At 46.6% G+C, this 23,098-nt stretch overlaps 1 protein-coding gene across 1 annotated transcript in view; it reads left to right on the forward strand.

The window, feature by feature from the left end:
- The first annotated feature begins 589 nt into the window (after positions 1-589).
- The window catches only part of SERINC5 (serine incorporator 5), a 40,458-nt gene continuing 17,949 nt past the window's right edge, over positions 590-23,098 (forward strand). The window contains exons 1-4 of the mRNA XM_035553528.2: positions 590-715; positions 13,236-13,403; positions 20,426-20,604; positions 20,882-20,964. Coding sequence (XP_035409421.1) covers positions 689-715; positions 13,236-13,403; positions 20,426-20,604; positions 20,882-20,964 — 457 coding nt within the window. The 5' untranslated portion in view covers positions 590-688. The remainder of the gene's footprint in view (positions 716-13,235; positions 13,404-20,425; positions 20,605-20,881; positions 20,965-23,098) is intronic.

A 23,098-nucleotide genomic window follows, 5' to 3' on the forward strand; every position in this document is an offset into this window, starting at 1 on the left:
AAGGCCAGGCTGGATGGGGCTTTGGGCAACCTGGTCTGGTGGGAGGTGTCCCTGCCCATGGCAGGGGGCTAGAACAGGGTGTTTTTAGGGTCCCTTCCAACCCACGGAATTCTGTGGGTCTAAACCCTCAGCCGCGGGTGAGCACCTTACTCGCCTCCTACCAACCGACGCCGGCCAAAGCACCCCAGAACCGCCGGCAGGGCTCTGGGCCCCGCCCGGGAGGCACAGCCCTCGGGCCGTCCCGCGAAGGAGCTCGGCGTTAGCCCGCAGGTGCACGCAGCACGGGCAGGGACGCGCCGCGGCGCTCTGAACGCCAGGGGTTTGGCGGCGCAGCCACCCGGCCTGCCGCGCTCCCTACACCGACCCGCCGGGCTGCGGGGCCGCACCTGCCGCACGCCCGCGGCCGCCCCCGGTGCCAGCCCCAGCCCCGTCCCGGTCCCGGTCCCCGCAGCGGGGCGGCCTCGGGGGCCGCCGCTCCCTGACGACAGCGGAAGGCGGGCGGCGGGGCCGGGCCGAGGGCGGCGGGCAGAGGCGGTGCGGCCCCGCCCGCCGCCGCGGTGCCCTGCGCGGCCCGGCCCAGCCCAGCCCGCACCCGCATGGGGCGGCCGCCGCCCCGCGCCGCGCCGCGCTGAGGGAGGCAGGCGCCGAGGGACCGGGGCGGGGGACGGAGCCGGGACCCGCCGCCGGCATGTCCGCGCCCTGCTGCGCCGGCCAGGTAGGGGCGAGGGGCGTGGGGCGTGGGGGGAGCCCGGCTTTGCCCGCTGCGGGCGGGCAGCCCCCGCCGGGAGCCGGGCGCGGAGGGAGGGCGGCCTGCCCGACCCGGGAGCCGGGGCGGCGGGAGCGGCGCCGCTCGCAGCGCCCCGAGATGGCGGTGCCCGGCCGCGGGGCGTTGGGACCGCCGAGGGGGCTGCCCTCTGGGCGAGGAGCTCTCCGTCGTCCTCTCGTTTCACGGCAGCCTTTGGCGTGTTCGAACACCTGGCGGTCCGGGTTGTGCTGAGGTTGCCTCGTCGGCAGCTCTGCCCGCCCTCGGCTTCTGGTTGTTATTTTGCTTTTGTGCGAGCCATCTGGAAAAAAAAAAAATAAAAAATCGTTTTTTTCCTCAAGCTTGGAAACAGTTTAGGTTTGTCCCTCCGGCTGCGGCTCTTCCGAGGTTCAGCGGGCTGAAGGGTTGCGGAGCGTGTCTCTGCACACCCGTCCTCCGGAGCCCCCCTGCACCTCGCCGAGGAGTGCTGGGTGTCAGGGGTGAGAGCAGTGTCTGCGTCGGGTAATGCTGCTCCTTAGGAGGGGTCTCACAGGTCCTGTGAGGAGCGGCTGAGGGCACTGGGGCTGTTTAGTCTGGAGAAGAGGAGGCTCGGGGAGACCTCGTTGCTCTCTACAGCTACCTGAAAGGAAGGTGTGGGGAGCTGGGGGTCAGCCTCTTCTTACAGATAACCAGTGACAGGACTAGAGGGAATGCCAGTTGTGCCAGGGGAGGTTCAGGCTGGAAATGAGGAGACATTTCTCCTCAGAAACAGCAGTCAGGCACTGGAACGGGTTGCCCAGGACATCACCGTCCCTGGGGGTATTTAAGGAAAGGTTGGATGTGGTGCTTAGGGACGTGGCTTAGTGGGTGACATTGGTGGTAGGGGGATGGTTGGACCAGATGATCTGGGAGGTCTTTTCCCACCTTTATGATTCCTTGGCTGCTGTTTCACACACATTTTGGCAGCGCTTGAAGCAAGGTTTAGACCTGCTCAGTCTTTTCCACAGCGTGGAAAGAACAAAGTGCTGGTAGTAGGCACAGCTACTGTGGTGGTTCATGGCTGTTCACACCTTCATTGCTTTTTTGGTGAAGCTCCTGGAGAAGTATCTTAAAACCAGGAGGACAAAACTGTCGTGAGGTTCATATGGTGAATGGCATGACTTTAGCATGACTGAACTTTGTAGGTTTCTTAGAGCCACTCTCAATGTGCTGTGTAGTAATATCTAGTAGTAATGTGTTTTATTGACACTGATGCGTCACTTTGGAGTCTGGAAAGAAGCTGAACTCCTTTGTGATGTTGGAGCCTAAGCAAAAGCCCTAAAGTGGATGCAGTCATGGTGCCAGAATTATGCAATACCCTGGGGAGATGTATTCTGCTGGCTCAAACATTATTTTTGATGTAAGACTTGTCTGCGCTAAATACGGCGTACTGCTGGACTTGTACCAGCAAACTTAGCGTGGATAACCTTTTTACATATAGATTAAGATGATAAATGACATAAATCATGTTTCAATAGTGTACAATGTAACTTTTTAAAAAAGAAAAATGGTCTTTGAGTTCACAGCTAGATGAGTTCCAACCTTGATAGAGGGGAGGCTGTTATTCCTGTGTGTTAATTATATTAAACAAGAAGGGGTAGAAGTTTCTTTCTCAACTACACTTCTTCAGGCGTTTTACAAATACTGTTAATCAAGCTGAAAAACTGAGGAGGAATTTGGCCTCTCTTTAAATGTTCTGCAGGATGTAACCTTGCCTACAGAAACAGCAATGATATGCTTGAGGAGAGATGGGACTTTATACAGTGAGTCCTGAAAAACAGCCCTTATGCTGCTCTCTCCTTTTGGCCTAAGAAATGCTAGTTTAATGTGTGTGATATCCCATGGTGTTTGTTTTGTTGGAGTGTTGTGTTGTAACAACAACAGAAAAAAAAAGTGTTTTTGGCCTGCGTGTCTCTGCCTTGCTGTGTTTCTGTAGGTCTGCTCTCCTAGAACTGACTGGGAGCTTCAGCGTCCTCCTCGTGAGCTGTGAAAGTGCTGATATCAAAGTTTTGTTGCGGGTTAACATCACTTGACTATCAATTTTCTCCATTTGTAATGCCAGCAAGTTTTCCTGATGTGAAGCAGACAAGGAGTTTTATCAGTTCTTTTGGGCTTGGACCAAGCTGTGCTGAACATCTATCCGATGATGCCTGTCTGAATAAATACATTCAGGTTCCTCGGCCCAGATTCCTGTTGTTAAAGGAATAGCTGCCAAAATTCAGTGTCCCTTGGTTATGCTGATTTTGCACTAACAGAAGTTATTTTAAATAATCTCAATTAACGTTACTGTGCAACTTGCATCCTTGCCAAGTAGACCATGGGAACTTGCTCTGAAGGAAGCAAGTCTCTCTCTTGGTCATTTATAAATTCTAATTTCTGCCACTGTTTTTTATTGTGCAACGTGCAAACCTATTTGGCAGAAAATTGTAATTTTTAGGTGTTTGTGCTGTAATGGGCTTGCTAATGTTTCTTCTTTTGCTAGCATTTCTTTGGTGGACCTATTTTCAGAATGCAGAGTGAATACAGTCTAGCTTGGGCCTCCACAATGCTTTTGATTACATAAAAACATCTGCTTAAATTGACAGGAAACAGGATTTTACATTTGGCTTTTCTTCAGTAGTTATTCTCAAGAGAATAAAGTTGAGATCATGGTTAAGAAAAGCAGCTGTTGCGGAAAATCTTTATTACAATGAATATGTTTTTTTCCAGAGTTAAATAAATGTAATTTAAATAGTTAGCATTTAGTTTTTAGGGGGCAGTATGCTCCAACTGGCTTGTTCAAGAAGATGGATTTTTCAATTAGAACTGGTAGTTATTAAAGCTTATAAAGCATTCAAAGCTATTTTTGTAGGTCTGTTAAATGTCAAGTGCTTTCTTTAGTGCTGTTCACCACTTAGAAGTCCTATAATGTAGTAAATGAAGTAAGATGTGCCACGAGTAGAATATCAGATTTTTATTTTATACCCAGACCTCTAATGCTGAGGGTTTAAAAAACAAAAATACGAAAAAAGCCCTATTTAAAGTCATGGCTTAGGCCAGCCTCAGACTGATGGGGTTGGTGGTCTGTGGGGCAAGGGAAGGAAGCGCCTATGTGTGCTGGGGCTGCCAGGCCCTGCAGTGCTGCCAGGAGGGGTTTGGCAGCCCCGTCCCCTTCATCCCTTCACTGGGGAGGCTGCGAGGGACAGCTCTGTCACCTCAGCCTGCCTTGTCCCCAACCTGGATGCCGAGGATGCTGTGGGCTTGCTGCTGGCTCTGCTCCTCTTGGAGCTCCCCGGGTGATGTCTTGCCTGCTGCAAAAGGTCTTACTGGGTGAGGCCGATTTTGCTAAGCCTGAACCACGCACTTCACCAATTTTCTTTTTTTTTTTCCCTTTTTTTTTTTTTCCCAGTGCACCTTATCCCACTCTCCCAGCTGCCTTTCCATGCCCCTCTGTGTGTCCCCACCGGCACTGCTGCTCATGGCTGAAGAGAAAGCTAGCTGTCCAAGGTCTGGTTTGGAGCACTGCAGTGTATTCCACTTAAACACACCTATGAAAACCGGGGTGGGAAAAGACATTTTTTCCCCATTTGCAAAAACGTAGGTTCTTGTTTTAAAACAAACGGTTGCCTGAACAACTGAAGTAGCGACGCCTGGTTTCCTACAGCTTTGTGTGTTGAGGTTGGTATCTAACGTTGATTTCCCCTTCCAGTAAGTACTGCAGCCTTGTCTTTGTGCAGGGTTGAGAGATCATTTTTCTCTGCTAGCCCTTTTGCCTGTTCTCAGGGAAATTGTAAGAAAGTAATATCTTTGAGGCCCTGTTGCCCTCTCATAGCTGGATAAAATTTGCTGATGGACCCAAAAGCGTTTGGAAAGGGAGGTGGAAGCTACCAAAAGACAGCGAGGTCACGTAAGCTTTCTATTATTTGATGCTTGCATTGCTGGGTTGAGTTCAAACTAATCCTTTCTCTGGCACTGCCTAAGAGGCAGAGTATACTCTCTCATTCCTGCTTAGTCTCTCATTGATGCTTAACTTTGTTCAGCCTTTTCCTTTCACATCCTGTTTTGTCAGTTGATTGCACTGGATGTTTAAAGAAACAGCTTAAATACCCATTCCTCTCCAGCTGTGGAGTGAAGGCAGTGTAAGAACAGACCCTTTACCTTCAAAGTCAAGGTGACACTTTTCTGTGGGAGGATTTAAATGCTACTGCTGCTTTTATTTCATTTGCAAGCGTAGGAATTCCAGGGTGTTTTTTTCATTGCTGAGACTCGCAGTGCATGTAGTCGCAGTTGTCAGTGTGAGATGTTTTTGTTTCAGGGCAGCGACTGGGTGAGAGGAAAGCCTTGGCTACGAGTGCAGGTGTAAGCTGGAGGTCTCGCCTGGAGCTGGTCATCCCAAACACCTCCTGGGTCCTCGGCTTAGCTGTGTGCAGATGAAATCCTTCTCGCATCAGAGTTAATGGCACTCCCATTTATTTCTCAGCTGTATGGGGCTGCAATAGGTCTTGACATGTTAAATGCCTGCCTTCCTGGGTTTCTAGGGCATGACGGACCATTATGACTACCGAATTTGACCTTCTGCGTTGTTCAGGTCAGTCAAGAAATAAACTTCAATATCAGCAATGAGAGTATGTTTGTTCTGAGGGACTTCCTTGAACTGAGTGCTGTGGAAGGAAAGCGACGTCTCTGGTTTAGGCTCCTCCATCTGAAGTAAAATCACCACGTCTCTGTAATTCTGGATGCACGCTCTCGCTTCTCTTCTCCCAGCAGCAGGCTTAGCCTTCGGCAGTTCTCAGTGCAGGTGGTGCCCGAATGCTGCATTGTGCTGAGTGTGAGGCACCGGGTGACAGACAGACAGAGCTTCTGGGGTGACAGCAGTGGTGGGAATGGGAGTCTGCCTTTGTTTGGAAGAGGGTCCTGACACACCTAGCAATCTCACTTTCAGTTTAATTCATCGTGTCTGTGCGAGGACTGATGTTTGCCGTTCCTGATTGGAACTGCCGGCAATTAGAGACGGCACGTGCACAAATATTTACACGTATGAAAGAGTTCACGGCCTGAAAATGTGAAGTTTTGCATTTCTCTTTCTGCACAGCATGACTGACCCAAAACGTCTCTGTGTCATCTCTCAAAGAGAAACTGTTCCTCGTGTTTTCTGAAGAGACTCGTGTGTTTTTCCTTGCTTTTTTTTTTTTTTTTTTAATATATGTATATATTACAGTCACTGGCAAAGCAGCAGTTTAGGAATACTACTCAAGGCATTTCTGAAGAAGTTGCTGTAACTGTACTTTACAAGTTCTGTTCCAAAAGCAGGAAATGGGAAGAGAGGAGCAGGCTCCGTTTGGAACCTGCCAGCCTGGAAGTGGGTATGAAGTTGGCTGTTGTGACTGGAAGGTCTTTAGCAATGTTTCTGAAAGTTAAATGTATTTATTTATTTTGATGTGGTGAGAAGTAGTTAGCTTTCTGTACAAACAAAATTGACTTCTGTCACTTTGCATGAGGTATTAATATCTCTTTTCCCCCCACTCAGAACCAAAAGCGCCTTTTAAAAACACAGCACCTTTGTGGGACAGCTCAGAGCCGTCAGTTCATCCAGAACTGAAGCAGCAGTTCCAGCTGCATGCTTTTGAATCACTGCAGGAAGAAACTTAATTTCAACTGCCTGTTCCCTCCCCTGGTACACAGGTTCAAGCCCTTTAGCATGTTCTTGGACCTCTGCATCCATCCCTGCTGAGGCACCACGCTGTGCCTGTGTGCCGCCAGACTCCAGGTCTCAAACATCAGAGCTAACCTGGAGAAGATCTGCTCGCTGTATGAAGTGATGGCCTGGCATTGTCATCAGACGTTGCCGTTGCTGATAAGTCTTTTGTCTCCCAGTTGCTCTGCTCGTAGCTCCTTTGCCGCGGATGGCAGGGCAGTGGCTGATGTACAAGCTGGAACAACCTGCGGGTGAGAAAACAGTGGAATGTGCAGTGGCAGGAGAGCGCAGCCGAACTCATCGCCCAGCAGAGGTTGCACCTGATCATCAGGGGCTCAGCGCAAAGAAGGGTCAGGATGTTCACCATTTTCGTCAGTGCTTTCGTGGGAGCACTGCAGGGCAGAGCCTTGCCCCCACTTAGGCTGCGTCGATGGGCTCTGCTCTTCGCAGTTGGTGTGACAGTGCTGGTCCTGTGGCCGTGGCTTTGCAGGAGGTGCTGTGGAATTGGGGATGCAGTGATACAAACGCTAGGTTGCTGGGAGGAGATGTCTTAAGGCCTTCAGATGAGAAACCTGGGGTGCTCAGTTTGGGCCCCTCCTTTGATGGGCAGGGAGAAAAGACGAGGTATTTAAAAGACTGAGCTAGTGAAAGAAACCTCACTGAGAACCAGGGTCTGAGGACTGTAGCAGACAAATTAAATCTTTTTTTTTTTTTCTGTTTTTAATGAGATGTAAGTAATGACTAGGAGGGACAGACTGCTCATCTCCTATGCTGTCAAATCCAGATGGTCTGCACTAAATTTAATAACTGGGAAATAGCTATACTACTGGGGAACTGGGTGATGTGATGCATGCGATGCTCGGGTCAGACTAAACAATCATCTTGAATTTTCCAAAATCGTCAGGAGAAGAGCAGTTGAGCAGTCTTTAATTTAGAAATGTTGCAGTGACGTTATTTGCTAATGTTGGGCTGAGTCACTGCTTAGTACCGTTTGAGCACGGAGACAAAAGCTAATCATCCTCAGTCCAGCCGGCTGCTTTACTTTTCGTCTGCCGGCGTCTGCCAGCAGCTTGCCCAATTTCTGGCTATCGGCATAGCTACCCTGGATGCCGCTCCCTCGTTTAGGCTTTGGTCTGCTTCCTGCTGCTTGGCTATTTGTCCGTTCTGACCCACTGTGCAGGGCAGGAGCCTGCAGTTTTGGGAGCTCAGCATAGGGCACGAAAGCCTCACCAGAAGGCAGGCAGTGTTAAGGCAGCGTCTGTGCTGGCGTGACGCTTCTCCGAGGTCAGTTTTAATTTTGCACAGTCCACAGTGTGAGGCGTGCTCATAAAAATAGGTTGTTAGTTAACTGGCTGGTGTGCTGGTCACAGAACCCTTGGCTTAAGCCGTGTGATCAGCGCTTGCACGCTTCGTGCAGCTGTGCAAGTAGCTGCCTGGGTGTTTTCGGTAGACTTTGCCACTGACAGATCAGTGACTGCGTTATCTGCAAGCCTTACGGCTCCGGATCGCGCTAGTGGTCAAGTAATCAAACAGTGTACGGAAAACTAAGCTGTTGTTGGCCCTGGTGAAAAGAAGCTTCAGCATGGCACATTCCTCAGCTCTCTGGCACGGCCAGCAAGCGTGCGGTCTCCCATCGTGCTGCCCGGGTGGTCGTGTAGCAGGGAAGAAATGACACGCTGTTAGGTCTTCATTTCGTTTAAGAGTGCACTTTTTTTTTTTTCCAACAAACTCTGCTTTGCTTTGATTTTTTTACCATTTCAGCTGAAGTCTCCCAAAAGGAAGAGAGCTTTGTTGTGACAAGTTTGGTACGTCCCTATGGCTTGTATCTTTTAAAAATACCATAGTCTATTTTTGGCAGTGAGCCCAAAACTCCTCACGGACATACGCTTTGTTTTAATGGCTATGGAAAATATTTTCTACAACCTCTGAGATTTTTTTGGAAGCATCGCTGGAAAATACCTTCTAAAAATGTCATGATGTCTACAAAAGCAGTAGGCAGGACACATCCACTTTACTCCTCAGCCTTGTGTGTAAATAGCTATGTGTGGGGCTAACATTACCGTCCTGTCTCACTCCACCGATGTGTCAGGTTGGATCCTGCAAAGCCTTGCAGGTGCGGCAGATGTTAAATATATGTTGGTGGAGCGTTACTTGTAGGGAGCACGTGGCTCGTGTGTGTGTTGGCAAACCCGCTTTCACCCTGTGTTGTCCTCCTGCCTCTCTCCCTTACTAACCATAGCTGCTGCCCACGCTGACATCAGATGGGAGCACGCACATGCATCCGCTCCTGCCTGCGCTCAGAAAGCGTTTGGCACGGGCAGGGGCAGTCTGTGCTGTTTGCTTCTGGTCCTGGCTGCGTGGATGTGGCGCTGTCTGTCCGCCTGACCTGGCAGGAGCCTGCTGCGCTCGTCTCAAATGGCATGGCAGAAAGCCACCACCGAAATGCCAGCTCGGAGAAGGTTTGGGCAAAGCACACGGGAGTGATGTGAGGTGCTTACCTCTGCCCTCCCCTCAGTTGAAGGGGAGAGTGCATGCGTGCTCTCCCCTCAGTTGAAATGGTAAATTGTTTCTGTCATTGCACAGTAAATCCCATCAGGCAGCTGAATGTAATTGATAAAGTCATTTTTACTTCTCTCCTTTGCCTTTTTTTTTTTTTTAAGCTGTCTAGTTCTTTTGTTTGGCTACCAACAGCAGCAGAAACAACTCTGCCAGTGCTGCTGCAGCGGTGGTGCAGCATCAGGAGCGAGTGGCTGGCCGTGGAGAAGGGCTGGGGGTATCTGGTGGCTCTGACACCAGCCTTGCCGCCCAAAGAAACACCTGTGAAGCTCTGCTTTCAGTATTTTTAACTGAGTAATTTCCCACACAACCATGCACAGCTGCCGCTGCGAAGCCAGTCAGATCAGCCACCATCCAGACAGCTCAAACCGCTGCGCTGTGCGCGGGGGCAGCGGGCTTTCCGACGTCAGGGCTTCAGGTAAGCCAGCACTGCGCGCCCCGTGAGCTCCTGGCGGGCAGCACCAAGCCAAGCAGATGGATGTCCCGCGCTGTGAAGGCGGTGGATTTGTGGAAACATTTGTGGAAAGCATAAATATTTGTGCAGTGCTTGTAAATATTGTCAGACCCTAACAGAGAGATGTGAGTAAGAGCGGAGAGGGAGCCGGGGTGGCTGTGCGTGCTCATGCTGACTGCCTGACTCCTGGCTGTCTTTGCAACAGGGAGACTTAAAGCCAGAACCCACTGCACGTGTGGCAGCCTCCTGTCAGGACAGACAGGCTTCCCGGTGCTCTTGCCTTGGGCTCCCTGGGACTCAGGGCTTGGAGGGGTCACAGGACTCTGGAGGAGCTCTGTAGGTACACACCAGGGTTTCTGGGGCCTGCCTGCACGCAGAGGTCACAGATCTTGGGTTGTCTGGCCTGTTTCTGTTCAGAAAACTGAGAAGTGTCTTTGTTCGGCAGAGCTCAGCCTTTGGAGGAGCTTTTGTTTAATGATAATCTAAATCCATCAAAGATCTGTGACGCTGCTTGCTTTTCTTCACAGCCCAGTTGTTTCTTTTTTTTAACATGCAGAGAATTTGTTGCTGGCTTACACCTCTGCACCTGTAGGTCCTGAGCCCCTGGGCAGACCTCACAGCAGTCAGGAAGATAGAGGGAGGTGAGATGGGCAATGCCAGGGTAAGGCATGTGGCATCAGAGAGATTGCATAGTTCAGCTGCACAGTAACACCAGCCTTTTAGGAGAACTCATTGCAGAGTTGAACGGTGAAGTCTGTCATCCAAGGATAACATCTCTGAAACCTCTCAGGTCAGTTAGTTGCTGCCAGCATATTACTCTCTGGGACAGAGACAGTTTTCATTTATTTTTGGATAACACTTGTTTCATTACAGTCCACTCTGGAATGTAGTTAAACATAACCTGAGTTTAAAACAGAAAAAAAATAAAATTTGAGACTGTGGCTGATCAACCTAACCAACTTTCTATGGTTTCCATGGCTATTCAGAGTGCTTAGAGGAGTGTGTCTGAAATAAGATGGGTGTGCTGCTATTTTTCACAAATACTGTCAACTTATAGGTTACATGCTAGCTATTAGAAGCTAACATTAAAGTCTCTGGATAACGTGGAGCAATGTGCAAATGATCTATATATTCTATTTACGTGTTTGTTGCTTTAAATAGCAGCCTGAGGGACTGGAGGACTCCCAGGACTGGAATAGCAGACATGTTGCTGGACATGGATGAGGTTTCACTGGCAAAGCTTTGCAGCACTTAAGAAAACGATGTTCCACTCTCACTTTTACAAATGCCAAAGCTGCATACGTTTTTCATTCTCCAGTATAGTTTTTAACATTATGGTGAGTGCGGCCAGCATTTGAAGTTCATCCTGGATGCTTTGGATCTGGTTGATACAGATTGAAAGGACATTTAATCTTATATTTTTTTTCACAATTCTGAAGTGGACGGATTATAATTTTCTGACACGTTTTTGTTTTGAAGTACTATTTTTCCATTGGCTTGATGAGTCAGTACCTCACCATAGCTTCCTTATGCCTTGGATTTGTAGATGGTGCAGTAAAAGTTAACTTAATTTCACTCGGCTGCCATTGTCTTCTGTTCTGAAAATATACTTGCATGATGTGCTTGTGCACGTTGTGTTTTTAATTTCCAGCTTTGGTGCCAACACGGGCCCATTCTGTTTATCCCACACAGCTTGAGCTCTTGTGTTTTTGGGAGGATTTCTGTTTTGCAGCAGCAGCAGTTTTAGCAGCTGCTTGCTCTGAGGCCCCTGTCTCGTCTGGCGCAAGATGCAGCGATGAACCGAGAGCACGGCAGAGCGAGCGCCGTGTTGTTCTGTCCCCTTTTTTGTTTGCGCTGCAAACCCAACAGCCGCTGTGAAGCGAGGCAAGGTTTCCTTCGCTGCACCCTTTGTGCAGGGCTGCAGGCAGGAAGTCTGAGCTTGGGTGTTGCAGCTGATAATAGTGGCAAGGAAATAATAAGCTGGGAGCCTTTTTAAAGACACTTCTTCATCAGAATGGCTTGGTGCTCTTTGATCAGCCGGGCTGGTAGCACGACTCTGGAGTCTCATCAGAGACACACGTCAGCAAACAAACACACGAAACTCCCACCGCCGCCTCCGGGTCAGGCAGTCCTCGGTGCTGGCTCCTCTGACCATCCGTGCTTTCCCATTGAGGGCTGAGGAACAGCAGGGCGAGCGTCCTTGGGCTTGATCTGCTGCCCCCAGCACCACCAGTGCACAGTCCCTGCACTGAGCAGTAGCCACAGGGAGTCCCCGAAAACAGGAGTGCTGGGGGCTGAGGGTGCTCTGGGTCTGCAGCGGGACCTGGAGGAGAGGTGCCCTGCGCCTGGATGCCTGCTGATGTCTCAAACCTCCTCCTGTGGTCATGTCTGCTGGGCTCAGTCACATGAAGCTGCTGCCTGTTGCAAGAAGGGCCTGGCCAGAGACACTGCTGCCTTATGTACAGAAATAACGAATGCATTTATGTTGTTATATATGACTTTTCCTAAAGTAGAAGGAAGGGAAGGGAAGTCCAGCTGCTTTGAAAGTTAATGATACTGTCAACAGCAAGGGAATAATGAGCCCCAAGGTAAATCCTTCGCAGGATTTGTTTGGTGTCTTTTCCCCTGCTGAATGAGGAAATTATGTGCTTTTGGGAGTGCTGTTAGGAATCCTTTAAGTTTTTGAATTGGTGGGTCCTCAGATAGTTGCAGGAAGAAGAGAAATAGAAAAACACATAACCAACTCTGTTTCTATTAGTGTTTGAATATAGTAGACAATATCAGCTGAAGGGTGACTCCATATTATTTTCCCTTGTAGCTGTGTTAATGCTTCTCATCTTGCACATGGAATCACCGCTTTCATCTTTGCAAAAATGTGTCTAAATAACTGTAAATATGAATTTTTTCTCTGGCTTTCTTCATTATAAGATTGTGCCATTGTATTTTGGGTCTTTCAAGCTCAGATGTTTTTTGCTTTGTTTGCAGCAAGCAAAGTATTTCCAGGCTCTTTCTCTGTTGCTCAAGATATTTAGAACTGCCAGTGTGGTTTTTGTTTATTTGTTTTTGTAGTTGTTACCTCTTTATAAAGCCTCAAGCACAACTGTCCTGAAATGTTGCTTAAGCATCTTTCCTTCCTCCATTTTAATGTGCTCTAAGTCTTAAATAGCATATAAATTCCCATAGCCAAATTATGAGGGTGGTGGGGGTGGATATGTACATACATACCAGAAAAGCACCTTAAACAGGACAGTATGGTTCTGGTTAATTGAAAATGGATCCGTACGGCTTGTTGTGAAACAAAACCCATCTCCAGTTTGTCCCAGGAACAGAATTCCTTTTTGTCTCTGTGTTAAAAGCAAACAGATTTCGAGGCTGTGCTCTTCTTGTGCAGATGTGTTTCTTCACCATGTAAGGGGAAGCGTACATTGCAGGCCGTAGAGCCTGATCATTGCAGTGCCTGTTCTGTTGGGCGGAACGTGCTAGGGCCATGAGCTGTACAGGATGGCAGAGAGTAGGGCTAAGAAATCAGGAGCAGTACCTCCTTGTCCTCATCCTTAGTGTGTGGGAGAACTAGAAACTGGTGTGTTTGGACCTAGTGACTTTGGATAAACAGGACAGTCTGCTTCCACTTAAATACTGATATGCTGGAAAGAGATGACTTAAGAAACTCTGGAGTTTTACAGGAAGTCGCCCAGTTTCCCTGTGTGAGTTTCGCAACAGAAACCTAGCGGTGATGATAGAATGATTTGTGTTTGTGTCTTCCTTCCCAGTTGGCCTGCTGCTGTGGCACTGCCGCTTGCTCCCTGTGTTGCCGATGCTGCCCCAAGATAAAACAGTCAACAAGCACCCGCTTCATGTACGCGCTTTACTTCATCCTGGTGACCATCATCTGCTGTGTCATGATGTCGACGACGGTAGCTAACGAGATGAAAGCACGCGTAAGTAAGAGATCCACCCCTGCTCCTGAAGGGAAACGGGGCTCCTTCTCTGTCTCTTCATATACAAGGGCGTTTGCTCAAGAAGGAGCAGTCGATTCCCTCCACCCACTCACTTCCAGACCCGGACAAGAAGGATAGTGCACGTTCAGACTCTCTCTTCCTGTCGGTTGCTCAGCCTTCAAGTGTATTTCACAACAGGAAGAGTCAAGGATCACAGGACTAGCAGCCTTCCTCTTCTTTTGTTGTGCAGAAACCCATTCCAGCAAACCCACCCCAGGTATTCTGCGTGGGTAGTTTCAAGACATCTTGTAGCAGCATAAATTGGTTTAGTTGAATGTTCAGTTCATCTCTGGTAACTAGGTTAGTACCAGAAACAGCAATTAGAAAACAGCTCTTCAACGGTTGCATTTATAATATTAATTCTGTGTTCTTGGTGTTATGTGACAGACTACTTCAGTGCAGTGGGTTCTGTACAAGGGGTTTTCTTCAGCGTGCTTTGAGTCATCATGTTCACATGGCTTCTAACCACAGCAGACATTGTTCAGCTCTAATTGTCTTCTTAATTAAAAAGCTTCAAAAGCATGAAAGGAGCTGTGGCTAAAACTAGATTATAAAATCCAAGTTTCTTTCAGAGTCTTAATATGTAACTCTCCTGAGCTAAATCTCTGCCTGCTTGAGGTCAGACACTAGACCTGTTGTTCCACGTCTTTGGTTTCGTCTCTTAAGCCACCCAAGTTGCTCTCAGTAGCGCAAATAGGCTCTCTCACCCCCTACAAACTACAAGAAAACAAGTCTGCTTTAAAGTAGAGGGAACAATGGCTGGATTACTTAATTTTTTAAAATTAAGTAATGTGGGACTGAAACTTTTCTGCACCAAACTTAGCATCAGGCCTGCTTTGACGCTGTCATTGTGCTTTCCCTGGAGGATCAGAAGGCTTTGATTGATGTGGGCATCTAGTTGTTCTGTGTTTTCTGTCCCAAGAGGGGAGTGCCAGTGGGTGCGCAGTTAAAGCTATTTCCTTGTTGCTGGTTGAGTTGATGCCCTGCTTTAACTTTCAGTTACCTGTGAAACGCATCCCTCTGCAGCATCCTGGGTCCAGAAGCTGGTGGTAACACCCTGTGCCTGCAAGGCAGACGAAACAAGAGGCTTATGCAGGGACTGTCTTGAGGGTTTCTGTGCTCTGTGCCAGTGACCTTTCCTTCATCCCATGGTGCCCTCTTTGTACATTCTTTGCTAATTTTCTTTTATTTAATATGACACTGCTTGGACTACCACAGTGCTGCCTTCTTACCCCTGATCACCAGAAGTTGCTGACAGCGCTGTAAGAGTGCTCAGTACAGACAAGATACTCATCCTTGAGCTGTGACTTAAAAACTCTTCAATATGTGTGTGCTGAAGTTCCTTGCCAGGAATTACTTTGACTTACTAGATGCTTAGATTGGCAATAAAGTGAATAATCCAAGGAACTAAAGTATGTGGAAGACAAACTATATGCTCGTATCCAAATTTCATAAAGTCGTTTTCCATCAGTAGTGTGGTTTTAATGCAGCTTGTATCCCTAACAAAAAAAAACCCTCTCTCCTTATCCAACAGAAAAGTGATTCAAGCAGCCTTCAATAACGTGCTTTTCAGCCTTGCCAAATTTCTTTTCCAGTTTTTAGCCTTTAAAGCTCAGTGTAGGAAGAAATGGCACAAAGAGTAGCTGTTAGTGTGAAGTGGAAAGATAATTGCCTTCTTAATTTAGTGCATTTGGTGACTTTGAATAGGAAATGGACCATCTGAAAGTAGTCTTTCTTTTTCTGCTCTCTAATTTAATAATTACTTTCTGGGCTGTTTAAAAGTTCAAAGACTCCTGAAGCTAATTCAACCCAGTTGTAGTAGAGTGCACCTTCAAAATATCTACCCAGACTAACTGGTCTCAGCTTCCCAATGACGAACTGTATTTTGAAAATGGTGGTCACTTAGTGATTCCTTTGCTTTTGGCTGGATTGTGGAGCACTCCTAGATCCTGAAGCACAGCTGTAAGCAAATACTTTGCATGATGCTTCTAAGACGTCATGCTCTCTTTCTTGAAAGGGGACAGAATTTTAATTCATTTTAATTTGATTTTTTAAAAATTTGTATATTAAAGTAACATTTAATATTTCAGTGCAGTGCTTTGTGGAACCATCAGCTTGGCAGGGAACAATATGTCTGCTTTACCAGTTTAGAAATCAAATAATCACGCTGATGGTAAATGAAAGGAATCTCACCCTTGTCAGTGAAGGTTTTTTTTCAGTTGTTTTGTTGATTGGCGCTAAGTTCCCAAGTCTGAAGTAGTTCTAAAAGTATTTATTGTAGCACTGTAGCCTTTGGACCTTTCAAGTTATTTTGAGAGGAAGTAGCAGCAATGTACATCTCCGATGGACACCTTAAAGAAAGACTTAAAAAATATGTTTGTATTTGTCCAGCAGTATTCATTTGCCCCCCTTTGTCAGTCTATTAAAATACATTTAAGACAGGTTTTCCATTTCTGAGGTGTCAGACTCTGCAGGTGCCAGCCCAGAGTCAGGACCTGCTCTATGCCCTGCAATATGTCTGGAAAAACAAGTCAGTGTCCCAGGTTCCACCTCCTCCCCAAAGCTGGCAGGCAGACGAAGCCATGTGTCAGTGGGAGGATATAGTACCTGTGGAGTATCTGGTTATGGTTTCAAAACCTTGCTTCCTAATCTAATTGGCAGTATTTTGATGATCTATTTTTGTGGTGAGCCTAAAGAATTGAACAAATAAAAGATGATGTCTTTTTGGTGATCTTTTTTTCTGTTCTTTTCACACTTCTTCCCCATCTTCTGATCTGCTTCTGAGCTCATGAGACACCACGAGAACCTGGAGAGTTAAATTCTGAAAAAATGTGCAGAGAAACCAAGGCATTTCTGTTTGAGCTCTGGGGAAAAAACGAGAAGCAGTGGGGAGAGAGTGGATAGGGAGTGAAGCAGATAGGGAGGGAGTGGTTGGCTCTTACTAAGAAAGCAGTTTGAATTGGAGCATGTAGAACTGATTTCAGAGGAGCAAGGTCGTGTATCAAGGCAAAAGATAGGATACAACATCAATCAAGACATGAGAGCTTTAGCGATGGGGACAGCAAGGCAGAAAAGGTGAACATACAGTTACACAAGACCGTGTTGAGATCTGACTTTGTTCCAAAAGGAAGTAAATCAGGATCCAGGGCTTTCTATGGTGGTGAGGCACTGGCACAGGCTGCCCAGAGAAGCTGTGGATGCCCTGTCCCTGGAGGTGCTCAAGGCCAGGCTGGATGGGGCTTTGGGCAACCTGGTCTGGTGGGAGGTGTCCCTGCCCATGGCAGGGGGGTTGGAACTGGGTGGTCTTTAAGGTCCCTTCCAACCCAAACCATTCTGTGCCTTGATCCAGGTATGTGCTTTTCCATTTATTCTGTTGAAAGTCAGCTACAGCTTTACCCTCAAACATTCTGTTGAAGTGTAACCTTGCTTTGCAGGCTTTGAAAGGATAATTGACACAAGGAGGGAGAGAATTGTTCTAGTCGGTCAAAATACTATTTTGATTTTTTTAAATGTTTTTCTTAATGTCAAAGCTGTTTCAAAACTTGTGGTTTCATCCTGAAAATATCCATGCCTTATTTAAATAAGGAAAGGAAAATCGGAAAAGAGGATTTCAGGAAAGCAAATACCAGTGAAAACTAATTCAGTTGTGTGAAAGCATTTCAGTTCTGGGTGGTTACATGTTCTGGTAGAGCATGCTTTCAGACTTGTTTCCTCAGCCAGGTTTATATCTTTGTCCTTAAATCCATTACAGTATGTTAAAATCTAAATTTGCAGCCAAAACTGATTTTTTTTTTAAAGAAACTGTCCATTACCTATTTCTGGTAAGAATTTAGCTATGGATGCAAGCTGATGCATGCTTTGGTCAGATTGTTTTTTATTTCTTCAGTCCACCTGTTCAAGACAAGTGGCTTTACCAGCATTTTTCCCCACTCTCTGTCTACTCACATGATTTTTTTTTAATGCTTTCTCCATTTCTATAACAAATTTCACCTGACACATTCCACCCTCTCGTGGATGAGGACATCCATGTGGAAAGCAGTCTCTTTCTGGTTTCTCTGGCTCTTCAGGCCTGTTTCGACACAATTCTTCCTTCTTGCTGCCCTGTGATGCCATTTTCTGCCCTCCTGCATTCATGGGACTGGGCACAGACAGACCAAGCTTGGAGGTGTCCCAAACCCAGCCAGCTGGAGCCTGGACACAACACAGCTGCATCAGCTCGCTGCAGCATCACAGTAATTTAGGAGGACAGACACTCGCACCGAAGGCAAAGCAAGTTCGGGGCAATCTGACCCTGTTCTTGTAGATGTTGCCGTTTTCTGTTTCACTGCACTCAAAAAAAAAAAAAATACCCACTTGATAACATCATTGTGCATGCAGCTACAGAGGCATTCACGTTATCTGAGTGGATACTGAGTTACTGCAGTTGGAATGCTTTGTCCCCTGCTTGGAGGCCAGGGGAATTTACTTATGTTGCTTTTAAAGAGAGAAAGGTAAATACTTCACTCCATCAAGATCAGCTAAGTAATTAATCTGTGACTTTAACAACTGGCAGAACTACCCAGCAATTAGAAAGAGTACTAAATGACACAGGCTGGGCAGGTTCTGGCAGCTGAACATATTTCAGAGAGAGAGATTTTCAAGAAAAAAATGTCTTTTTAAACTTTTCAGTGATCAAGAACTCTCATAAAGCTTGATAAATTGCTCGCAGCAGTAGATTATCCTCTTGTGAAAACATGCCCTTTTCATTACATCCACCCTCTTGTCCTCAGTGTTGTGCTCGTGTTCATTATCTGCCGGGGTCCCAAGTCTTTGTTTTTATTCTTGATTTGTTACTTCGGGATCAGTGGTCTCTGGAAAAGATGCTTGGTCCTGCAGTACTATTCCTGTGGCCATCATTTATCACTGTATAGCGTTGTGCATGCTACACAACGGCTGAGCCCTTTGTTGTTTGTGCAGGCACAAAGTAAGCCGTTGTTCCTGTGAATCCATGCGTTTTCTGTCAGCCTGTTGTGTAAAGAAATTACTACCAAATAGAGAAAAGAACATATAGGGTCAAGAATCCCTTCTAGACCTCAGTAGAAACATATCCAATTAAAGAAGATTCTAATTTACAGTTACCCAGAGATTTTTTTTTAACTAGCTAGTTGATTAATTAATTAGGTTCCTTGCTGTTTTTGTTGTTTTACTCTTTAAAACCGGTAATCCGAATATTATTTGGTCCAGATCTAACAGAAATTAGCGGTTTAATCAGCATTATCATCTATATCAAAAGGTCTGATTTTCTCAGAAATATTTTTAGTTCGATACCACGCATCGTTTTATCTGTGCTGATTGATGGTAATTACAAGTAAAGAGTTAACTGACAGCCCAGCTGCTTTCCCTGGCATTGCTGTGGCCCTATGGCTTGCCCCGGCATTGCTGTGGCATAGATAGGTCTCTTAGTTATTTCACCCGATCCATTTGCTCATTTTGAGTGCTGGCACATTTGGCCAGTCTGACATTTCATTGCCTTTCAGGACTTAAGAAAGGCATTGCTGATGCTCCAGCCGGTTTCTCAGGAGCCCTCTAAAATTTTTGGATGCGAGTTAAATCACAGTTGCTCAATTGCTGTGCAACTTCTTAAGCATTGGCTATTCATCTCTGAGTTACTTCTGAAAGTGCATCTCGGGGTGGCACAGCTTGAATCCATTTCTATGTGTTGATCCCATGTTTCCTGCATCTTTGATGGTTCTCCACCCGGCTGGGAACGCTGCCTGATCACTGGCTGTTGAGCCGTGTTCGTTGTTCCCTTGTCCTGTTTTTGTTTACTTACTAGCCTGCTGAAGGAAGTAGACATGAGTATCTTTTCTTCTTTCTTGGAAATGTTCAAGGATGATGTTGCCCACAATCTTTGTATATTTTTCCTAAGCAAAATCGGGTCTGGCTGAACACTTTCTCACACCCGATTTCCCATTTCATCTGCCTGATTTATTTATTTGTTCAATGTTTTGTCCTGGCATGCGTTGTCCTCTGTCTCTCCCAGTTACCCATGCAGGTAGCTGTGATCAACTCCAAAGGTTTTGATGTGTTGCTCAACTGGTCTCACCAGCCTCGGCTGAGCACTTTGCGCATACAGAAAGGCCCTTCTTTCTTTGAAGCAGCTGGTGGTTTTTTAATTAAATGCCTCTATTTCTGCTCGACACCCTGGCTGTGGGAAGGGGAGGTTTGTCTGTACAAAGGCGCTGCACAGGAGTGGGACCTGTCCACAGAGTCCTGCTTTCTGAGCGCTCAGTGTTACACCCGCCCTGGTGACACCGAGGCCAAAACGCGCGGCTGTTTGCCTTCCCCTCACAGCAAGGGCAAAGCCTCAAAGGCAAATATTTAACGAGTCAGGAGAAAAGTGGAATTTTCCTGCCTCTCTGTTACTTTAACATAAAATCAGAGCAACTGGCACAACTCCCTTTCAGAAGCTGTAATGGAGGGGAGGGGACTCACTGCTCCCATATTGCTTGGGTATGCTTCAGTCTACGCTTTCATTGAGGGCAGCACAAGCCAGAGCTTCCTGCCCTGTGTCCCCATGCATGGCCCCTTTGGCTGGTGAAGCAGCCAGTATGGCTTTATGTAAGCCGGATTACAGAAACAAAGTCCGTTGTTATAAAGCATAGGAAGAAGGGAGAAGGTCCCTGCGGTAAGGGGCAGGGATGGTTTAAGCCAGTAGAGCTGGAGGAAGGCAAGGTGGACTTGTACCTGAGAGCCATCCGGGAGTAGTTTACAGCCGAGGCTATGGAAAGATCCAGTCCCTTGTGTTTTACGTTGTTCTATGTCCCTTGAAGCATTAAATCCAGGCCGAGGGGTATCAACAGCGAAAGATGTCAGTGTTAAATGAAGCCAGTGAAAAATCAGTGGTGCTCCGACTTACGCATGCATAGGTATGTGAAGCCCTGTGTCCTGCCTAACAGTTTGTCATGTGTTTTGTTTTTCAGATTCCCTTCTACGAGCAGATGTGCAAGGGAATTCAAGCAGGTGAAATGTGTGAGAAGTTGGTGGGATACTCCGCAGTGTACAAAGTCTGTTTTGGAATGGCCTGCTTCTTCTTTTTCTTCTGCTTGTTCACCATCAAAATTAACAACAGCAAAAGCTGCCGAGCTTATATTCATAACGGGTGGGTATTTGATTGTTTAATTACCACTTCTGTTTATCGGTTTGTGCCGCTTACTTTCCAGTTGCAGGTAGTACTAGGCAGGGAAAAAAAGAGTTTGATATCACTGCTTCTGTCAGATATAATGCAGCCAAGCGGAAACAAACTTAAACAGCAATCAATCAACAAAGGTTGTTTTTTCTCTTGCTGGGCTTTAAATAGAGATTTCTCCTGGTGCTTGTTTTGAAGACCTCTAATTCCCATTATAATCAGTTGATTTCTTTTGTTTGCTCTTGTCCAGATTCTGGTTTATTAAGCTTCTACTTCTGGCAGCAATGTGCTCAGGAGCATTCTTCATTCCTGATCAGGACACTTTCCTCAATGGTACGGACTTCTCATTTTATTATGCTGCTTCATTCTGTACTACCTTGGGGGTGGTTTTAAGTCATAAAGGTCTGATCAGTGTGGGTATGGCTGTACTTCTTCAAGTGAAGCCAGTATAGTCCAGGTACAGAAGGGGTATTTGGAGCTGTCTGTGAGGAACCACACACACACAAAGATTAACCATTCATTGTTTGTGCTGACCTCAAGCAAGCCAAGAGGGTAGGTAAAATAGCTGCAGTGCCGTCTTGCAAATTCTTCAAGAAGCAGAGACTGCAGTGATGCAGAAGAAATTGTTCTGTTGAGAGCGCGGAGACGCATGTTAGCTTGGCTTGTGCAGGTAGCTCTGCTGCAGCACAGCAGCTGGGGACCATGCTATGTGGTGGAGAAGAGCCATACTACTGGGGGACGCGGTGACGTGCAGGCAGGAAACCCTCAGTACCATAAAAGAATGTGGGATATCGCTATCTTTCAGGCTGGTGATGTAGACCTAATAATGTAAAACTAGACTTCCCGTGGCCTGTTGCAAGTGCCCAGCCCAGAGTGCTATGCTCGATGCATTTCCAGTTTTGGAAGACACTCTGGCATTGCTCAAGCATGCTGGTGCTGGGCAAGTGTTTAAATGCCGTCTCAGTGGGTTACTTCTCAGAGGCCTCTTGTGGGGTGGCAGCAAAAGTCCTGGTTATGATACCAAGGTGAGTTTGTGCTCTTTGGTTTGCCCAGTGCTTATGAGCCATTAAGCTGTTCGGTCTGGGCCGGTGAAAAGGGGTGGACTCAGTCTTGCAAAGTAGCAGTTGTGTGTCTGCCACCTGCTTCCGCTGAAGCTCTCTGGGTATGCATTCTTTCAACTCCAATCTTCTCTGGGTGTTCGAAGGGGTAAGAGGAAGGAGTAACACAAGGGAAGAGAATATAGGGGACAGATGTACTATGAACATGCTGCTTTGGGAAACTACGGTAAAAAACACTTCAAGTAAACCACTGATAGGTTTACTTCAGCTTCATGCTCTTACAGGCTGTTTGTGTTTGGTACTGGTTCAGTTTGATACCCCAGGTGTGAAGGGGTCCTTATCCCTGTTTTTCTCCACAAAGACATGTGATGGCCCTATGTGCTTGTCCTTACTGGCTGATGAGTGCTTGGTTTAGAAAGGTGCAGCGGTACAATGTGTTATACTCATGAGCAAGCAAGACTCCCTGTCATTTTTGTAAGTGACTCTTTCCATGGCAAAAAGTCATCAAGAATTGAAGTGTTTGGGGAAGAAGTGAAACAAGATTTTTTTTGTGCTGATTAGTTGACTGTTTCTCAACTGCAGTCTAACCTAGTGTGGAGATGCAGCATAACAAGCTTTCATCCCTAAATTAGATCTCGAGTTTTCTCTGTAAAGCAGTATTTTACACATCCTGCTAAACTGTCCTCCACGAAACCCTTAAATTTGAGCTTTACAGAGGGTCTGGGTGTTGTGTGGTTTTGTCTTCTCTTGGTTTTCCCCTCTTATCAAGAAACCTGCACTGTATTTTATGCCTAAGAACATTCTTAGACCATTCTGTCAGTTTGCCTGTTTTTTTCTAAAAATGTAAAATTTTCTCCCCAGGCTTCCCATACTTAGCATTTTGTTAATCATGGAGGAGGGACATTATGTGCTAGGCTTGTGGGGCTGAAGCATTACGTCCACTCTGGCCATGCTAACCTTATCTGTGATGGATGCATAAAACGTGCCACAGTGTCCTGCCTGTGGCAATGGGAGATCATAACTGAGAGTCTAGATATGTAATTACTCACTGCATTGGTTGTCTGCTTTTTCCTACACCACCTCTTCAAAATACACAGGCACACCCTATTTTTAAAGTATTTTTGCATGCTAGCTTCTTACCTCCTTTTTTCATCCTATTTTGTTTTGTTTGTTTGAAGAGCACCATGCTAATCAAATGGATTTTTTTCATTTAGCAAAACCAGACAAGTGGCATTTTTGCTTGCTTTCTGACAATGAACTTATTGTACAGTTGAAAAAAAAATCTCTGCTTCATCTGCTAAGGGTAGTGTATCTGGGCTGTTCTGTTATTCTGTTTCTCATGGACAAGCTAAGCCTTTTTTTTTTTTTTTTTAATCTGGAAGAAAAATATGAACTCTGCTAATGCACTT

The sequence above is a fragment of the Cygnus atratus genome, chromosome Z (assembly GCF_013377495.2).
Source record: "Cygnus atratus isolate AKBS03 ecotype Queensland, Australia chromosome Z, CAtr_DNAZoo_HiC_assembly, whole genome shotgun sequence".
In the NCBI taxonomy this organism is placed as follows: domain Eukaryota; kingdom Metazoa; phylum Chordata; class Aves; order Anseriformes; family Anatidae; genus Cygnus; species Cygnus atratus.